General features: G+C 35.5%; 1 protein-coding gene across 2 annotated transcripts in view; it reads right to left on the reverse strand.

Moving 5' to 3' along the window:
* LOC149963061 (guanylate cyclase 32E) overlaps nt 1-19,568 on the reverse strand; it is a 118,276-nt gene that overhangs the window by 50,355 nt on the left and 48,353 nt on the right. For both annotated transcript variants that reach the window (XM_090180361.1, XM_090180362.1), the window contains exons 2-4: nt 17,778-18,087; nt 12,110-12,256; nt 9,441-9,616 (exon numbers count right to left, since the gene is read on the reverse strand). In XM_090180361.1, coding sequence (XP_090036487.1) covers nt 9,441-9,616; nt 12,110-12,256; nt 17,778-18,087 — 633 coding nt within the window. The remainder of the gene's footprint in view (nt 1-9,440; nt 9,617-12,109; nt 12,257-17,777; nt 18,088-19,568) is intronic.

The following is a 19,568-nucleotide window of genomic DNA, read 5'->3' on the forward strand; positions in this document are numbered from 1 at the left end:
AACAAGACGCTGCGTACGAAAATGGTTAACAAGTTTCACTGATAGCCTTCCACTATATGTGAGTGGGCTACTCTATGGCCCAATGAAAGCGCATGAAACATTAATACTAATGGGCCAGCTTGTTTTCGAGGCGTGAATAAATATAGTCCGAAGAGCGATGGTGTTGTTTTTACATTTTTAGAGTATTAACTAACTTTAGGGCACCTTGTTTATTTCAGGCCTCAAAAACAAGACGTTACGTACGAAAAGTGTTCACAAGTTTCACTAATAGCCTTCCACTCTATGTGAGTGGGTTACTCTATGATTTAGTTTCATATCGATATATTTAAAAAAAAATACTCGGTTCAAGTAGGTCATCGTAGCTGTGTACAATAAATGAACCTTATGGCAGGTCATATGAAATATAGCAAATTAATACTTATCTTGTTGTACATAACTAGGTGTCAAACAATTAGTAACCTACTTATAAACCACCATGCTAGAAAGGTTACAAGCGATGGTTTATACAAACAAACGTTTTGACTTAGTGCTTTTTGATAATTCACACGAGGCAATATTTATGAAAAACATTGTTGGTCCCCACTCAACACGAGTCAGCAACCGAGTTGCTCAGTCAGAATGAAGCAAATATTTCCACAAATGGTCACTCCAACGTTTTTTATGACCATGTTTTGTAGAACGGCCAGGTTTAACGACCAAGGCTTAGCTTCAAATATTTTGATCTGACATTTCAAAATTGGTTAATGTTAGTGTTGTAAGTGGGAAAATTTTCCGTATTTTTTCGAAAAAAAATTAAAAGAGATTTCATTCCTTCATTAGTCTAATATTGTTTGCAAATTTAAATAAATCGGATTTTTCGCCTCATTTTATTTTAATCGAAAAGTAAAACTAAACCTCCAGACTAGTTTAATGACTGATTAATAATGTAACACTATTAATGTTTAATGTTTTGTAGTATGTTTACTGATATTAGACATTTTATATCGATGTGTATTTAGGAATATATTATGATATTGGTGATAGCTAGCCCTAAAACGATATATCCAAAAGGAAGGTGGTTTTTGTTACTGAACAATTATTTGATAATTTCTTTCGGTTCTACACAAATAAAAGCTTTATATACTTATGCGTTTTTCATTATTAATGTGTGCTAATAAAATTTTACTGTAAACGTTCAGACGTTCATAATAAAACATACTTCATTTAAAAACTTAGTTCATCCTTAATATCTCTAGTAGAAATCGTACAGAATTTCATTTACAGAGTATGTCATTAGCGAATTCCCATTAAATCCATTGAGGCATTTCATTTAACAAATAGCATCATCGAATAGGATCATTGCCTCAGAAATAAATGTTCCTATTGAATCATTAGCGAGGTTAAGCGTTTGTACAGCTCATTGCCGACGTTTCGCCTGAAACGTCCACAGGGCTTTACTTAATCCGTCTATGGAATCCATCAAAGATATATGTTTTCAGCGCTATTTGTAAATCCATTGCTCGTATTTACTTAATTCGAACCAAAACAGTTACAGGCGGAAGCCATATATATCAAACCATTTCAGCTAAGTCAGGTGTTACGTAACAGTGCTGCCAAAGGCGGGGATTAAGGTTAATACCATTTCAAAGCTCCCACCGTTTACGTGCGTATGTTTAGGGCGCGTGCAAGATTAGGCTTACAATATAATTTAATATAATAATGGAATTAAATAGGTAAACGTTATTATTTCAGATATTTTACTCTGTAATACGCAATTCCAACGTGTTTAATTTGAGTTTTTTTTTTATAATTTCGAGATTTGCTTTAAAACAACTGTCGCCTCTATCATTGCCACCAGCATTATGATATAGCCCTTGTTATTAGAGATGACAATAAATCTATACGATTCTTCGGATAAACGACTTTACTGGAGAGAATGGTGCCATCTATTAATGGCAAAGGAAGCTAAAATTCAAAATAGCGAAACAATAACGTCATCAGAGATCCATTCTAGAGTATTATAATTACACAACTTTTACTCTACTTATTAGTGGACTTTAACCTAAATTACATATCCCATATAAAATATATTATTAAAAATTACTATAATTTAAGTTATCGCCAAGTTTACAAACGAGACAATCAAGGTGAGGGGTACTTTTATGTCCCGCCTTTTGGGTCCAAATGTAGCTTGAGCAACCTTGGAGGAATAAAACAAGTATACAGGAGTTGCGGAGAGCTGCGAAATCGGTTTCGTCAGTGACCGTGAACTCGCGCGAGACGGAGGGGTTCAAACGCGACTAGCGCCAACTGCATACGGAATTTTGCAACTATTATCGTTTTATATCATTGTTTTCGCGTCGTCTGGTTTGTTTTATTCCTCCAAACAAATAAGAGTCATTTTGGAAAAAAGCGCAAAGAATTTAGAAATGTTTCAAAACAAACCAGACGACGTGAAAACAATGCTATAAAATAGACCACTTCCTTCAAATGGGACTTATATACTACTATAGAGAAATTATCCCCCTAAAGGGAGTAGAGCCCTCCTTGTTTGGTAGGGTGCGCCATAGCTTCTCTCTTTTCTCGCTCACGGCGCTAGTCTAGGACGATACTAGAAACACCCAATTCTTTTATTAGAGGAAGCGTGCCCGCCCTGAAGAGATTTTCTCACTTAAAACCTTTATTGTTTCATATTTAGTGTTTATTTTTTAAATGCGCCCTTCATTAACACATAAACCACAATATCCGAGCTATAAAATGTATTATTTTCATTATAGTTTGGATATTTATTTAAATAAAATTTCTTAATAATGAGGTACGTGGTTTTAGATTCACGAAAGGCGTTCTAGTAGATATGATAAATTAAAGCACTACCAAAGCTGGGATACTTTTAGTGGGATAATTGCTCAAAAACCACTGTATTTCACACTGCGTATAACACGTCGTTAGAAAAATGAGGGTTATATAATGAAAAGGTTATACTCCCCTTAACATGGATAATCGTTTTAGAATTCTAGTGATGCAGCATCTGTTCTTAGTTTCTATAAGGTTTGAAATTGATTTCTAAATTATATTTTAGTTTAAACACAAATATGTTACGAATTATTGTGATTAATTATATTTAATATGCACAAATGATTACGCAACCATACTATATCCACTCTCGTAAGATAACGATTATTTTCGGTGTCGGGTTACGAGTCGCGTTGGATGTAAGTGGTCTAAGGTTTTACGATGCAAATCACTGAATCAAAATCATTTTTGAAGCGAAGGACTAGTCACTCGGAAAATCTCGCGTATATTTAGAAAATTTCCAAAAAGTCTTTAAAATTATATATTTTTTTTATAAATCTTAAGAAGTCTGCAAAATTTAAGAAATAATAATCCTTTAAAATCAGAAATAATAAATAAAACCAATACGGTAAATCTTTATCCGATTATTTTAGAAATCCTTAGAAACCAAAAAAATATATTTTAGAAATCAGGGAAATCTTCGGTTAACGGGAAAATTCCCGGAAATCATGACTTCGACAAAAATCTGGAAATCGTTCATGGAAATCCAATAAAACTAGCTGGGACTCGAAAGAATATTTCGAAACTGTGGATATTTTTGGTACATGTATGTAAACAGAAAAAACTAATTCCGTTATAAAATGGTCGTCCCTTACTCATTAAAGTAACATTTCCCCGTTTTAGATACAAATTTTAATTAACTTAGAACTTCTCGAACCTCATTTTGAAAGAAATTGCCTCATTAAGTGAAGCAGCACCATAAACTTTGAAAGAAAGCGAACTTAAATTACCGTACTCTGGTCATTTCTTTAAAATGTTGGCCCAAACTTTGTAGAATAACCTTCTAGAGCAACGGCTCTCGGCAATTCCAATTACACGGACGACGTCCCGCAGAATTTTCCAATTTAAAAGCCAGACAATTTCTTTCGCCGAGAATTCAATTTTATGATTCGAATGTAACAGGTAATTTTCAGAAAGTAAATCTTCCGGCTTGTTAAATGGAAATATCAGGAGGTAGGGCGCAAACAAATTCGATAAAATAACGGGGGTCTACGTTATACGAAAGGGGATTTCCCGAAATAGATCGATTGCTATTCAAAACGAACGTTTTTTTCGGAGTAAGTTATTCCGGGAGGAATGTTGCCAGACGATTCGAGCGCCTTCTAGCGAGCCGATTCTCTCTCAATGAAATAAATTGCGTCGCGAATTCTCTCGAGAGTAATCTCCCTTTTACGAAGTGCTTTTCCAAATTCCCCTATTTTCCAATTCAATATATTTATCAAGGGGAGTGGCTTTTATGAAAATGTTTTCAACAAAATATCACCATCGAAACCTTTTCATAAATTATTTTAGAGAATTGATTGGGTATGAAACAAAAAAAAATCAGCGTTTAGGATCTGTTTGGCGCCTCCGTTAGAGCGATCTCCCTTGATGTTACAGGTATCCACACCTCTACTTGGAATGCTTATCCGGGCGTACCGCGTATGGTAAGAGCTCTCTGACGGCTTTGACCCCGCCTACAAGAGAAAAAATCCCCTCTGCGCGCGCTCCCTTCTCACGTTGTTGTTTGTTAAATTAACATAGTGACGTCAAAAAAACCGTCAGCCACATCGAGACGAAAATCTGCCGCGATGACCATTCTCAGTAGAGGTATGGATTCCTGGTTGTTAATATATTCGGCGTGAGTAGACTATGAGTGGTGGGTTGCCATCACCTAGCGGTAAATTAAGGAAGATATTTTAGATAATTTCTTCCATGTTCGTACACTAAACCAACAACCTTCTGCTTAAAGTTTCTTCCAGATTTTAAATATATAAACTTGAACTTGAAACCATATTAATTTTCATGAAAGCGCATGAAAAATTAGTCGTTACGGTCCAACTTGTTTTTAAGGCGTAAATAAATATAGTCCGAATAGCGATGGTGTTGTATTACATTTTTAGAGTATAAACTTACGTTTTTATCCAGCCAACTTGTTTAATTCATGCCTCGAAAACAAGACGCTGCGTACGAAAATGGTTAACAAGTTTCACTGATAGCCTTCCACTATATGTGAGTGGGCTACTCTATGGCCCAATGAAAGCGCATGAAACATTAATACTAATGGGCCAGCTTGTTTTCGAGGCGTGAATAAATATAGTCCGAAGAGCGATGGTGTTGTTTTTACATTTTTAGAGTATTAACTAACTTTAGGGCACCTTGTTTATTTCAGGCCTCAAAAACAAGACGTTACGTACGAAAAGTGTTCACAAGTTTCACTAATAGCCTTCCACTCTATGTGAGTGGGTTACTCTATGATTTAGTTTCATATCGATATATTTAAAAAAAAATACTCGGTTCAAGTAGGTCATCGTAGCTGTGTACAATAAATGAACCTTATGGCAGGTCATATGAAATATAGCAAATTAATACTTATCTTGTTGTACATAACTAGGTGTCAAACAATTAGTAACCTACTTATAAACCACCATGCTAGAAAGGTTACAAGCGATGGTTTATACAAACAAACGTTTTGACTTAGTGCTTTTTGATAATTCACACGAGGCAATATTTATGAAAAACATTGTTGGTCCCCACTCAACACGAGTCAGCAACCGAGTTGCTCAGTCAGAATGAAGCAAATATTTCCACAAATGGTCACTCCAACGTTTTTTATGACCATGTTTTGTAGAACGGCCAGGTTTAACGACCAAGGCTTAGCTTCAAATATTTTGATCTGACATTTCAAAATTGGTTAATGTTAGTGTTGTAAGTGGGAAAATTTTCCGTATTTTTTCGAAAAAAAATTAAAAGAGATTTCATTCCTTCATTAGTCTAATATTGTTTGCAAATTTAAATAAATCGGATTTTTCGCCTCATTTTATTTTAATCGAAAAGTAAAACTAAACCTCCAGACTAGTTTAATGACTGATTAATAATGTAACACTATTAATGTTTAATGTTTTGTAGTATGTTTACTGATATTAGACATTTTATATCGATGTGTATTTAGGAATATATTATGATATTGGTGATAGCTAGCCCTAAAACGATATATCCAAAAGGAAGGTGGTTTTTGTTACTGAACAATTATTTGATAATTTCTTTCGGTTCTACACAAATAAAAGCTTTATATACTTATGCGTTTTTCATTATTAATGTGTGCTAATAAAATTTTACTGTAAACGTTCAGACGTTCATAATAAAACATACTTCATTTAAAAACTTAGTTCATCCTTAATATCTCTAGTAGAAATCGTACAGAATTTCATTTACAGAGTATGTCATTAGCGAATTCCCATTAAATCCATTGAGGCATTTCATTTAACAAATAGCATCATCGAATAGGATCATTGCCTCAGAAATAAATGTTCCTATTGAATCATTAGCGAGGTTAAGCGTTTGTACAGCTCATTGCCGACGTTTCGCCTGAAACGTCCACAGGGCTTTACTTAATCCGTCTATGGAATCCATCAAAGATATATGTTTTCAGCGCTATTTGTAAATCCATTGCTCGTATTTACTTAATTCGAACCAAAACAGTTACAGGCGGAAGCCATATATATCAAACCATTTCAGCTAAGTCAGGTGTTACGTAACAGTGCTGCCAAAGGCGGGGATTAAGGTTAATACCATTTCAAAGCTCCCACCGTTTACGTGCGTATGTTTAGGGCGCGTGCAAGATTAGGCTTACAATATAATTTAATATAATAATGGAATTAAATAGGTAAACGTTATTATTTCAGATATTTTACTCTGTAATACGCAATTCCAACGTGTTTAATTTGAGTTTTTTTTTTATAATTTCGAGATTTGCTTTAAAACAACTGTCGCCTCTATCATTGCCACCAGCATTATGATATAGCCCTTGTTATTAGAGATGACAATAAATCTATACGATTCTTCGGATAAACGACTTTACTGGAGAGAATGGTGCCATCTATTAATGGCAAAGGAAGCTAAAATTCAAAATAGCGAAACAATAACGTCATCAGAGATCCATTCTAGAGTATTATAATTACACAACTTTTACTCTACTTATTAGTGGACTTTAACCTAAATTACATATCCCATATAAAATATATTATTAAAAATTACTATAATTTAAGTTATCGCCAAGTTTACAAACGAGACAATCAAGGTGAGGGGTACTTTTATGTCCCGCCTTTTGGGTCCAAATGTAGCTTGAGCAACCTTGGAGGAATAAAACAAGTATACAGGAGTTGCGGAGAGCTGCGAAATCGGTTTCGTCAGTGACCGTGAACTCGCGCGAGACGGAGGGGTTCAAACGCGACTAGCGCCAACTGCATACGGAATTTTGCAACTATTATCGTTTTATATCATTGTTTTCGCGTCGTCTGGTTTGTTTTATTCCTCCAAACAAATAAGAGTCATTTTGGAAAAAAGCGCAAAGAATTTAGAAATGTTTCAAAACAAACCAGACGACGTGAAAACAATGCTATAAAATGATAATAGTTTCAAAATTCCGAATGCAGTTGGCGCTAGTCGCGTTTGAACCCCTCCGTCTCGCTTGAGTTCACGGTCACTGACGTAACCGATTTCGCAGCTCTCCGCAACTCCTGTATACTTGTTTTATTCCTCCAAGGAGCAACTAGCGTCGAAATCTAAACAGGATGCCATCTTGTTTTGATATCGACGCTAGTGACATCTGTTGAAAAAAGAGTTACATCACTATAGGCCGACATTTGGTTTAAGATTGCAATAAATAAAATGTTAAAATATTTTTTCTTATAGCAAACGAGGGCTATAAGTCGCAAGTTGACTTGGCCCTCAAATATGTATGTACGACAACTACAAAATTAATATAACAATTTGAATTTGAAATAAAATTATTACGAGGGCATATTTCTGATTTGGTCGCAGACGTAAAAACCAAAAAGAGACACTCACAAAAATTTTACACTTTTTTGGAACCAATTTTATTTCACCTAAATTCAGAATCGATCTAAAAACGATTTTTCGTTCCAATTAAATAACTTTTATTATTAAGCATTATATATTCACTTAAGACTCTTTAAATTTTCTGTAATACTTTATCGAAATGTATTAAACCTATGAGCGAGGGAGATTTGTTGGGCAAAGTTACCCGTATGCTACACTTATCACTTGTAAAACTATTTTTATAGTCTATTTCATTGAATTTCTACAACTTCTATGTCAAATTTCATGATTAATAATATAAAAAAAGATATGGCTCAAGGAGAGGAAGCCGAATTTCTGTATTAATAAAAAATCCGTTAACTTCTACTCAGTTGATTTTATTTATTTCGATAGTAAAGCAATACATAATAGTCCCACGAGTTCTAAAAGTCATACCTCTCCGAAATTAAAATAAGTAAACCGCATCCAGTTCCGTTTAAGTGAAGAAAATATTATTGCACTGCGCCAAATTCGTTGGCGGCGTATTTTCAAAGTACATAAAAGAATTGCATGCTTTTTCACATAAAGCAAAACAAAGCCAAAGCTATGGAAAAGCAGCATTATACTATCTGGCAGATAATTTAAAATGTGTAGGCAAGTAATAATGATAATAGCCTTTATGCTAATACCCAAGGCACCCCTATAGGCCCAAGTCAGCTTGCGACTTTTATTGCTATTCATTTAGGTGACCCGGGCTACAATTTATTGGAGGGTGGTGGAGAGACTTTCCTGCCACACGAGTTAACAGCTCTGGGGAAAACCTCTTTAGCCAGTGAGGTGTGAGCTTGTAAACTCAACGCGGAAGGAGTTGTTCCGAGTTCTCACCCAGTGCTATCGAAACCAGCTCCTCTTGCTGCGAGGTGAAAATTCTAATTACTTCGCCACCTCACTTACGAGGAGACTACCCGAGGTGATAATCACCGATTTTGTTGAAACTAGGTGGGTATATAGACCTTATGGTAACATGAAATTTCATCAAGGGAAAAATTGCAATGGGCATTAGTTTTGCCATGGCAACCGAAAATGTTTTTGACAAAACAGTATGTATATTTTCTCATTGAAAATAACATGGGAATCTGAGCACTTCTAAAAAATTTCAAATTTCAAAACCAAAAAAAAATAGATCAAAATTGACAAATGAAATGAATTTTATGATATTTTGATGAATTTTGGTCAATTTGATCAAAATATGTAAAAATTTATCAATTGTTATTTTCAATGGGACAATATACAGACTGTGTTGTCCAAACATTTTCGGTTGCCATGGCAAAACTAATGCCCATTGCAACTTTTCCCTTGGTGAAATTTCATGCTACCATAAGGTCTACATACCCACCTAGTTTCAACAAAATAGGTGATTATCACCTCGGGTAGTCTCCTCGTTAGCGCTCTTATACTTCATAACTTTAGTTAATTTACTTCTGGACCAACCTAATCAATTACAATTTAGCTCGATTATTAGCAAAATCTATCGCCACCGCTGTTCATTAGTTTTCGATTTAGAAGCGGGTAAATATCGAAATGTTCACCTTTTTAAGTCCGCCGACGATCCCGACGGGGTTAATGAAGTTGAAGGGCGGCATCTGCATGTAGTGGTTGACCTTGACTATGAAATCCTCGATGTGGACGGGGCTGCTGCCCACGACGCCCAAGTACGACCGGAACGCCCCCTGGGCGGCCACGTCAATCTCCTCCTGCAGAAGACCTACATCCGGAACAAATTAGAAGAAAGAGTGGTCTTCGGTCAGTGAAGGCAATTAGGCTTAATTAGTGCCTTGATAACATTTTGCCTTTCTCTGGGGTTTAGGGGATGCTTGTCGCTACGGAGATAAGAATTAAGGCTTGTACTATAGAAATTAATCACTGGTGAGTAAAACTAGCTCTGAGTTTTGGAATGAGTGTTTTGAGACCGTGTACTGCTGTGTTACTGTGTATGCAAATCTTGTTTCAAACTTTGCGACAGCAGTTCTTAGCTGGTAATAATTAGTGCCTTGGGTATTAGCCTAGCTGATTATTATTAACTCCACTTCATTGGAATTTAATTTATTCCTTTGGGTGTCGCAGCGGCTAATGGGTATGTCTTCCGCAGAGTCCTCTATTATTAATCTACTTTGGGTGCTAGTCTATTTGGATAAAATCTTGATAAAACATATTTCTTGGTGGAGTCATTAAATCATCAATAGCGCTTCGTTCAATTTTGGAGCGATTAATACGTTTATAGAAGGATTAATTCGTCATTAGAAGGTTTAATTCATTATTATAGGGGATTAATTCATTATTTTAGAGGATTATTTCATTATTATAAGGGATTAATTCCTTACTATGGGGATTAATTCATTATTATGGGGGATTAATTCATTATTATGGGGATTAATTCATTATTATGGGGATTAATTCATTATTATGGGGATTAATTCCTTACTATGGGGATTAATTCATTATTATGGAGGATTAATTCATTATTATGGAGGATTAATTTATTATTATGGAGGATTAATTCATTATTATGGGGATTAATTCATTAGTATAGGGATTAGTTCATTAGCACCGGGATTAATTCATTAGTATAGGGATTAGTTCATTAGCACCGGGATTAATTCATTGTTATAGAGATAAATTCATTATTATAGGACTTAAATCATAATTTTAGGGGTTAATTCATTATTATATGTATAAATTCCTTATTATAGGTATAAATTCCTGATTATAGGGATTAATTCATTATTATAGGGGAAGGATTGATTCATCGTTAGGAGGATCAAATCGCCATTAGGAGTATTAATTCGTCATGCGGAGTATTAATTTGTTTCATTGAGGATTAAGTCGCCAATTTATCATTAGTATGATTACTTCATCATTAAATGGTTTACATCGTCAATATAGCTATTAATTCGTCTAAGTTTGTCTAAAGAGAGAGAGAGAGTAATTTATCAAATGAATGAGTGATTCGCCAACCGCGTGAGTAATTCGTCAAAAGAGAGAGAGAGTAATTTATCAAATGAATGAGTGATTCGTCAACCGCGTGAGTAATTCGTCAAAAGAGAGAGAGAGAGTAATTTATCAAATGAATGAGTGAATCGTCAACTGAGTGAGTAATTCGTCAAAAGAGAGAGAGAGTAATTTATCAAATGAATGAGTGATTCGTCAATTGAGTGAGTAATTCGTCAAAAGAGAGAGAGAGAGTAATTTATCAAATGAATGAGTGATTCGTCAACTGAGTGAGTAATTCGTCAAAAGAGAGAGAGAGATTAATTTATCAAATGAATGAGTGATTCGTCAACTAAGTGAGTAATTCGTCAAAAGAGAGAGTTATTTATCAAAAGTGTTATCAATTTATAAAAAGAGTGAGCAACTCATTCAACGAGAGAGTAATTCGTCAAATGAGTGATTAATTAGTCAGAACAGAGAGTGGTTCATCATAAGGGTTGGCTACGGAGGCTATAAACAACATTTCCTTTACTTGGAAGCCCACAAATCATTTTTATGGGCTCACGGAATAGCCTTGTAAAATTTATTTGTGGGCCCCAAAGTGAGACAAATTACCCTCTGGACAATTGATACAAGTTTGAAATAAGAGCTCATTTTAAAAAAAATATTAACCTTCAGCTCGTAAAATCCCGGTGCCGCCATTGATTAATAGCTCTTTCGACAACTTACTCACTCTTTTGACGAATTACCCACTCTTTTGACGAATTACCCACTCTTTGGACGAATTACCCACTCTTTTGACGAATTACCCACTCTTTTGACGAATTACCCACTCTTTTGACGAATTACCCACTCTTTTGACGAATTACCCACTCTTTTGACGAATTACTCACTCTTTTGACGAATTGCCCACTCTTTTGACGAATTGCCCACTCTTTTGACGAATTACCCACTCTTTTGACGAATTACCCACTCTTTTGACGAATTACCCACTCTTTTGACGAATTACTCACTCTTTTGACGAATTGCTTACCCTTTTGACGAATATTTCAGTCTTTTGACGAATTACTCACTCTTTTGAAGTATTACTCACTCTTCTTAAGTATTACTCACTCTTAGCGCATCCACAGCATTGTTAATTTATCGAAATAGCAATAAAATAAATTAGTCAATAAAATAATTGTACCCTTAATAAAACGATTAAATCAATTGAATTATAATATTTTTAAAACAAAGGGAAAATGGGTTGTAAGAACTCTGCAAAACTGACCTTTCAGATATCGCCTGGAGTTGTCCTCGTCGTACTGCTCCACGTCGATACCGACGACGAAATACTCTCCGTTGTCCAGCAAGCCTTTCTCTTTCAAACCAACCATCAAAGCAATGTGCTCGAAGTAATATCCAAGCACCAGATAAACTGCGAATGAAATCATCGGAAATGTAATTATTGGATATCAGAAGTTTCAATTTTGGTGACAATAGCCTCAATTATCGATTTTTTGAGCCTATCTTTCAACATTTTAGGTACACTTTCCAATTGAAATAAATTCTGTAAGCAACCAATTATCCGAATTGGACGTTTCACTGGAAGTCACGTTTCAGTCGTTTTATTTTATTTTAACTTTGATGACTCTGCGAACCAAATCGATATCCTTAAATAAAAAGAAAGTATGCCCGCAGAATTACGATAATTCGAAGCAGGAAACTTGAAAACGGAGAATTTATTAGATGCAGATTTATTGCGCATTAACTAAATGTTGCACCTTAAAGGGAGTAGAGCCCTTCTTGTTTGGTAGGGTGCGCCATAGCTTCTCTCTTTTCTCGCTCATGGCGCTAGTCTAGAACGATAATAGGAACATCCAATTCTTCAATTAGAGGATGCGTGCCCGCCCTGAAGAGGTTTTCTCACTTGAAACCTTTATTGTTTCATATTTAGTGTTTATTTTTCAAATACACCCTGCATTAACGTATAAACAACAATATCCGAGCTATAACTAAATTATTTTCATTATAGTTTGGATATTTACTCAAATATAATTTCTTAATAATGAGGTACTTGGTTTTAGATTCACGAAAGGCGTTCTAGTAGATATGAGAAATTAAAGCACTGCCAAAGCGGGGATACTTTTAGTGGGATAATTCCTCAAAAACCACTGTATTTCACACTACGTATAACAAGTGGTTAGAAAAATGAGGGGAGGGAATTATGTATTGCCCCAAATTCCTGAAAAGGTTATACTTCCTTTAACTCGATATTATAGATAATAAGACCCTGAAGCTTCCATTTGTCCTCGGGTCTCAAGTACCTTTTGACAGTCTCTCCAGGGGACGTTTTTCTAATGTAATCTCTCTAATGAAACTCTAGAATAAACATGTTCGTAGAAAGCGTAGACTTAAGATTAAACTTCGTTCAAATAAAGTTTTTATTAAAGAAAACTATAGCAAATAATATATAGACTAATTCAATAACATAACTGTAACATTTATTTGACATTGGTCAACTATTTAGAGGTGTTCCCTTTGGACTGCGTTTGGACTAAGGCCGGATTACCCAATAAACAATAAACCTTTTCCGGTCCTCGTGGTGAAGGTATAAAAAGTTTTGTTTTTTACTTTTAGTCCTTTTGAATACTTTTTAATTCCCTTAAATAATTAAAAGTGGTATGGACTAATTTCGAGACTAGTATTTCAATACTTCGTTATTTCCTTTAAATTATTTTTTAAAACACAATTCGAAGAAATTCCAATCACCTGGAATATTTAACAGCAGTTAAATGTTTAAAAGTTTGATCACAGATGGGATATTTTTTAAGGCGTCAAACTATGCGTAATCAAATAGGGCCGCTAAAGAATTCCTCTACCCTCTATATCAAATACCGAAGTACTTAAATAATATTTTACTTTTAGCAACCCGCCTTTGTTCGGCTATTGCCCTCGGGCGAAAACCTAATCTGACCATGTTAATGGTTTATATATCGAGTCGTATTGAATAATTTAAAATAAAAATAAATAAGTGCATATTAAGGTCTGAAAATAGAGTTTTAACTACGAAGTAAAATAGATAAAAAGGTGTAAACTAAGTGCTTAAAGGGGAACCGCCAAGCTTTTCCAAATATCGCCTTATTTGCATATCAAAAGATCCACAAGACGTTCAATATACTTACACGTACCTTATTTTGTCTCGAAAAAAAAGTTTTTGGCCCAAAAAGTTGAAACGCAAAATAACGCCAAGTATTTGGGTTTGAATTTTCGCCGCCATCTTAAGGTGTACCGCCAGCGCCAGCAGGACCTTAGTGAGCGATTTGCGAACTATTCTAACTTTTAAAATCGCACAATTTAGGCTTGGGTCTCCTATAACTGGAACGCACCGCGCGTGCAAAGCAAATCTTTCGCGTCTTCAGGAGCGCGCGCTTTTACGTTGTTCTTCTGTTTGACCGATTCCTCACCAGGTGTCGCAGCGGACGCGCGCTTTTCATTTTCCCGAAATTTCTTTATTTTATTAGAAATTAACCGCTTGATAATTTTTATGCGGTTTTCGCCATAAATTTTAGTTTTTAACGGGCTATAGGGCTATATAACTGGTTAAAGCTTGACCGTTGCCCTTTAAACAATAAACATAAGAATGATCTTAACTATTGGTAAAAGATTTTAACCACTTTAGAGGTCTAAATTAAAACCTTTATTTTTAACAGTGTATTTCGAATTTCTATATCTATTGAGCAAATCAATCATTTCATAAACGTATTGGCTAGTATTATTGCCGTAGCGAATATTTCATCAGAGAAGAAACCTTTTTTTGTGAGCCAGGGGCGTAGGAACGTTCTAGAAGTTGGAGGGGGCAAAGATAAATGAAAAGGGGTCTGGATAATGGTTTTTAATTTTTAATGGAGTGTAGCTTCTCCGAATGCATGTATACTTGTTACTACTTTGTAAATTGGCGGGAAAAGACTGAAATTTAAACACAGTTGAGGTTCTATAAATTGTATATGCTTTTAAAATGATAATTTGAGCCTTTTGAAAATTTCAACTGACCAACAAGTTGGAGGGGGCAATAACATTAGTTGCCCCTGCCAGCAAAATTCTAGGGAGGGGCATTGCCCCCCCCTGCCCCTCCCGGTTCCTACGCCCCTGTTGTGAGCTGTCTTTTGAGGAGCGGAATATTTTGCGGATCGATGCTTAGGCGGCAAATTTGGGGAATTGGACGGAGACGGTCGAGTGACCATTAGCGGACGGGGGTTGTGAAAGGGCCGCGGAGCAAAGTGACCGTCAATGGCCGTCGTTTAGCAACACTTAACGCTGGAGAAAGATTTGACACTTCGAATGATTCGGACACGGGCCAAGGCTTTCGGACGCCGCTTTTATTGGCAATTTGGCCTTCCAGATTGCTCGGAGGCAATCACGACGCCATTGCTCTATTTAGGACCTAACGAGGAAAACCAATTTATCCCTCAGAGCTCAAATGACGAGGAAAACGTCTTAAGAACTAATGACCGATTGAGGCAGTTTATTAGAGTGTTTCCATTACATTCATATTGCGTACATCATAACAAGATCAAAATCGAAGATAGCTTTTAGAACCAACGAGGATATAATTTACGTAACGTCCATCTAGCACAGAAGAAACCCGTTTTTTTTCATAAATACCCAAAAACGCGGTTTATTTGGTTTAAACAAGAATAGGAAGAATGATTATGTTGCGACAATCGCCGGGCGCGTTGAACGCCTTTCCCCCGTCTCGCGTGGGGGAAAGACAAAACGTCACCGGCGTTTGATTTCCAACGCGTTAGGGGACGTAAATTTTAAGCAGCCAATGAAATACCGGGACTATTCGTTTTATTTTAAGCGGAGGAGCGTACCGGGGGGACCAACGGGTGGATTGAGAGAAAGGCTAAAAGCCGTCTCGACATAGACATTCTCCCTAGGCATAAATAAATACATTCTTGGTTAAAAAAAGTTTTTTTTTGGTTTAAATCATGTTTTTTTAAACACTGCTATTTTATTTGGTTTTTAATTTAATTTTCGCTTTTGTTTGACCGTGTAAATCAACTAAAAATTAATATGAGTATTATTGCTAGTCTCACGTGAACAGAACAAAGTTTTAGTTTCGTTTTTTACAAGTCTCACCAGAACGAAGTTTTAGTTTTAATTTCGTTTTTGATTTTGAATAAATGCAGGGTGACCAGGAAAATGCCTCTAAAATTTTAAAGAAAAATATTTTCAAGCGAATTAAAGGAAAATATAGGGACACCATGAGCAAAAATATCGATTCTTATTGAAAAACAGAAGATAAAATGAAGTTAAATATAGGTGAAGAAGGGTACACGACGATATTATATACGATGGGTTATATACTACATGAGAAAACCTAAGGAATTTATAGGAAGGTATTGAAAATATAGGAAATGTGGTCACCTTGTAAATGATTTATAAATGTAATTATTTCGGTAAGAAAATGATGTGCAAACATTTTGGAATAATTTAAGTCAATTAAAAAAACCAAATAATGAAAAAACTATTGTTTTTTTTTTAAATCGCTTGGTTTAAACTAGTGTGATTTAAACCAGCCAACCCTGGAACAGATAGAAATTACATCGCTTATTAATATATAATGATCTGTTAAAGATGCTCTCCAGATGAAATAGTTTTAAAATGTCAGTATAATCATGTATTTCAAGTGATGCCATTGTTTTCCTGAAAGATATTTGCAATAAGCAAAGGCAGAACAATTGCATGAAACCGTACATCTCTGCACTGGGTTTGCTTTGGTTTTTGATTTCCATTTCTATCTTCATGCTAACACTGTACGCCGTATAGTGGATTTTTAAGTGATATTTCTGTTCGAGATGGTTTTGATAGTTTCATTTAAAAATTTATTTCTTTATTCGAAACGCAAAGATTAACGTTTTTCAAGTAAAGCTAGTTATTTTATCCTTGCTCGAATTGTACATTTCTCTTAATAATATAAACTGAAGTTAAACACACTTTAAGAAACGTATTCAAATGTTTTGCACAACTGAACGTTGGGGTTCATGATCGAATCGAAGTAGGCAATTTCACAATCAAATATTATCTTATACTGTTCCCAACTAGGAGCAATAAACACAAGGAGAACGCAGCTAGCCTTTAAACACGCTAACGCAGTGTTGTGTACAAATTTCATTGGACAAACCGTTACTCTGAATTTTTTACGAAAAGGGGAAAGACAATTTCTAAAGCGTCCAACCAATGAAAACTGTACGCAAGAAAATGCACGACTTTTGACGGGTGGCGTTCTTCTTGTGTGGGGTGCTGTGTTTGTTGCTCCTATAGATTCCCAACTGCTTCAACCCCTTAGTTATTTTTCCAATTTCAATTAGCTACTAAAAATACACTTTAAGAGTTAAATTCTAGAAGTGGCGAACTCACATAATTTATAGTGTCACTTTATCTTTACGTTATCTAATTGAGAGTAATCAAATTTGGCAAAAACAGATTGGATTGGCAGATGTAAAATTCGGATCCTGCCGGATTAAAACATTTGATTCAACGATTCTTTAATTAAATTTGATTCGACATTTACGTGAGGAAGCAAGTACAACCTAAAACGCGAATTTGCTCAACAAGGCGTTCGACTTCATCCAAAACAGCGCTTCAATGTGCCTACAAAAGACTTTTTAATTTGAATACCACTTCCAGTGTTGGATCATTTGTATGCTAAATATAGCGCTCAAAGTTGAACTTAGAGCGTACTTCTCTCCCCCATGCAGATGGGTTTTATACTTGTGGTCTTCAAAATATAAGATCAGAACAAGAGTATTGTTCTTTATCGTCTTGATTATTTGTTTCTAAGAGTTGGAAGTTTTTAAGTAATAATTTATCTCCTAAATGTTTTTGTGGATCACACAAAATAAACTGAAATTCTAAATCGCGTACATTAACAATACAGATTGCAAACTGACTTCTGGTCTCGACGTAGGTGTCGGCGATCAGCGATTCGAAAGGGTTCCCGCCGTAGCCGAAATGGTAAGTGTCGGGCCAGGAGAGTTTCCTCATGACCTTGACTCCGACCTGCTCCAGATGGCGGACGATGGTACCGGCCACGTGGACGAAGGGGCTGTCGATGTCGCCGGAATGCAACAGGGTCACCTTCCTCCAGCCGTAGTGCAGCAAGAGCGAGGCCACCGACTTGGAAATCTGCGTGTCCGGAGGTCGTGTGCGGGCGAAGGTCGGGTAGAACGTCTTGTTCGACGTTTGAGGGTGAGCACAGAACTGGAAAGGAATACAGCAATTTAAACAAACATAAATAATGTAAAGAAATGTGTTCAAAAGTAGAAAGTTAATGAATTTTCTTAACTTAGGTTTATATAATTCTTGTTAAATTTTGTTATTTTTATTCTTTTTTTATGTTCTGTGTTAAAGTTTTATTTATAAATGTATATGTAAATAAGCGTTCTATAAGTCGCAAGAACACGTCTTGGTAAACCTTAAAAATAATTAAAAATTCTGATTCTGATTCGGACTCTAAGAAATTACCGTAACTGAACAGTAATATAACTGTAACATTTACAGTTAAATGAATTTTTTAAATATCGCCGTACAATCAACGGTGAAACTTAAATTTTTTAATTAACGAAAAGTTCATACTTAAATTACCGGTGAAAATACAATATGTTTATCTACGGTAATACAATACTATAAATAAAAATATAAAACGTAAAATTGATTAATTAGAAATTTGCCGCTCTCATTGAATAGCTAGTTTCAATTTTAAATTATTCAATGCATAATAGCCAGCTAGGCTAATACCCAAGGCACCACCCTAGGCCTAAGTCATCTAGCGACTTTTGAAGCCATTAATTCAGTTGGCCGTGTTACAATGCGTAGGTGGGTGGTGGCCGCAAGCCCTTCATGCTACGCGAGCCAACAGCTCCCTTCACTAACTATTACCGTTAAGGGGGAAGAATACAGTAAAAGCCTCTTTTTCGTTCAAGCTGAACGTTTCTGTTTTAACAATTACATAATTGAATTATATTTTACTTATTAGGCTGAACCTTCCTCTAGTGCTTAAAATAATTTTGATAATTCTAATATTAATAGTTAACGAGATATAATGTCCTAACTAAAGGGTAGTTTGGACGCTTGCCCAACTTGTTTAGCTCCGGGGGTCCGAATCAAAACGTAATAACTTAATTACTTTTAAATTTAAAATTTTAAAAATTATTTTAAGCACTAAACAAAAGGCTGTTCTACACTTAAATATTAATTTTATAAGTTAAAATACAAAATTAAAAGAGTTCAGCTTGAACTAGCGCGAAAGTAGACCATAGCCACGGTAGTCTTCCCCCTTAACCTCACCAAGTAGTAGTGGATTAAACAATAGGCTATGTAGGCTTATTTTTTAAAGCAAACAGTGGTTTATTAACCAATAGGCTGTGTAGGCTTAAGGCCCGCAAAGGTAGGGGGGCGGCAGAGACCAAACTATAGCGAGGTCAAAGTGGTCTGTAATAAGGTTAGATTCTGAGGACTTGGGTGGTGGTTAATCCGCGAATGAATTATTCATGTCTATATAATTATCAACCCACAGTATCATCGGATAGCGTAAAGTCTTCGTGATTAATTGCCACGTGGACCAAGAAATGCTTCACATATCACAAGTACTAACAGCTCCTTAGACTAACTATTACCGTTAACTATTACGCAAATAAGTTGCCCTAATATATTCCGATCTAAAATATCTAGTCGTCTCGTTT

The sequence above is a fragment of the Leiobunum rupestre genome, chromosome 1 (assembly GCF_980474605.1).
Source record: "Leiobunum rupestre chromosome 1, qqLeiRupe1.1.hap1, whole genome shotgun sequence".
Lineage (NCBI taxonomy): Eukaryota > Metazoa > Arthropoda > Arachnida > Opiliones > Sclerosomatidae > Leiobunum > Leiobunum rupestre.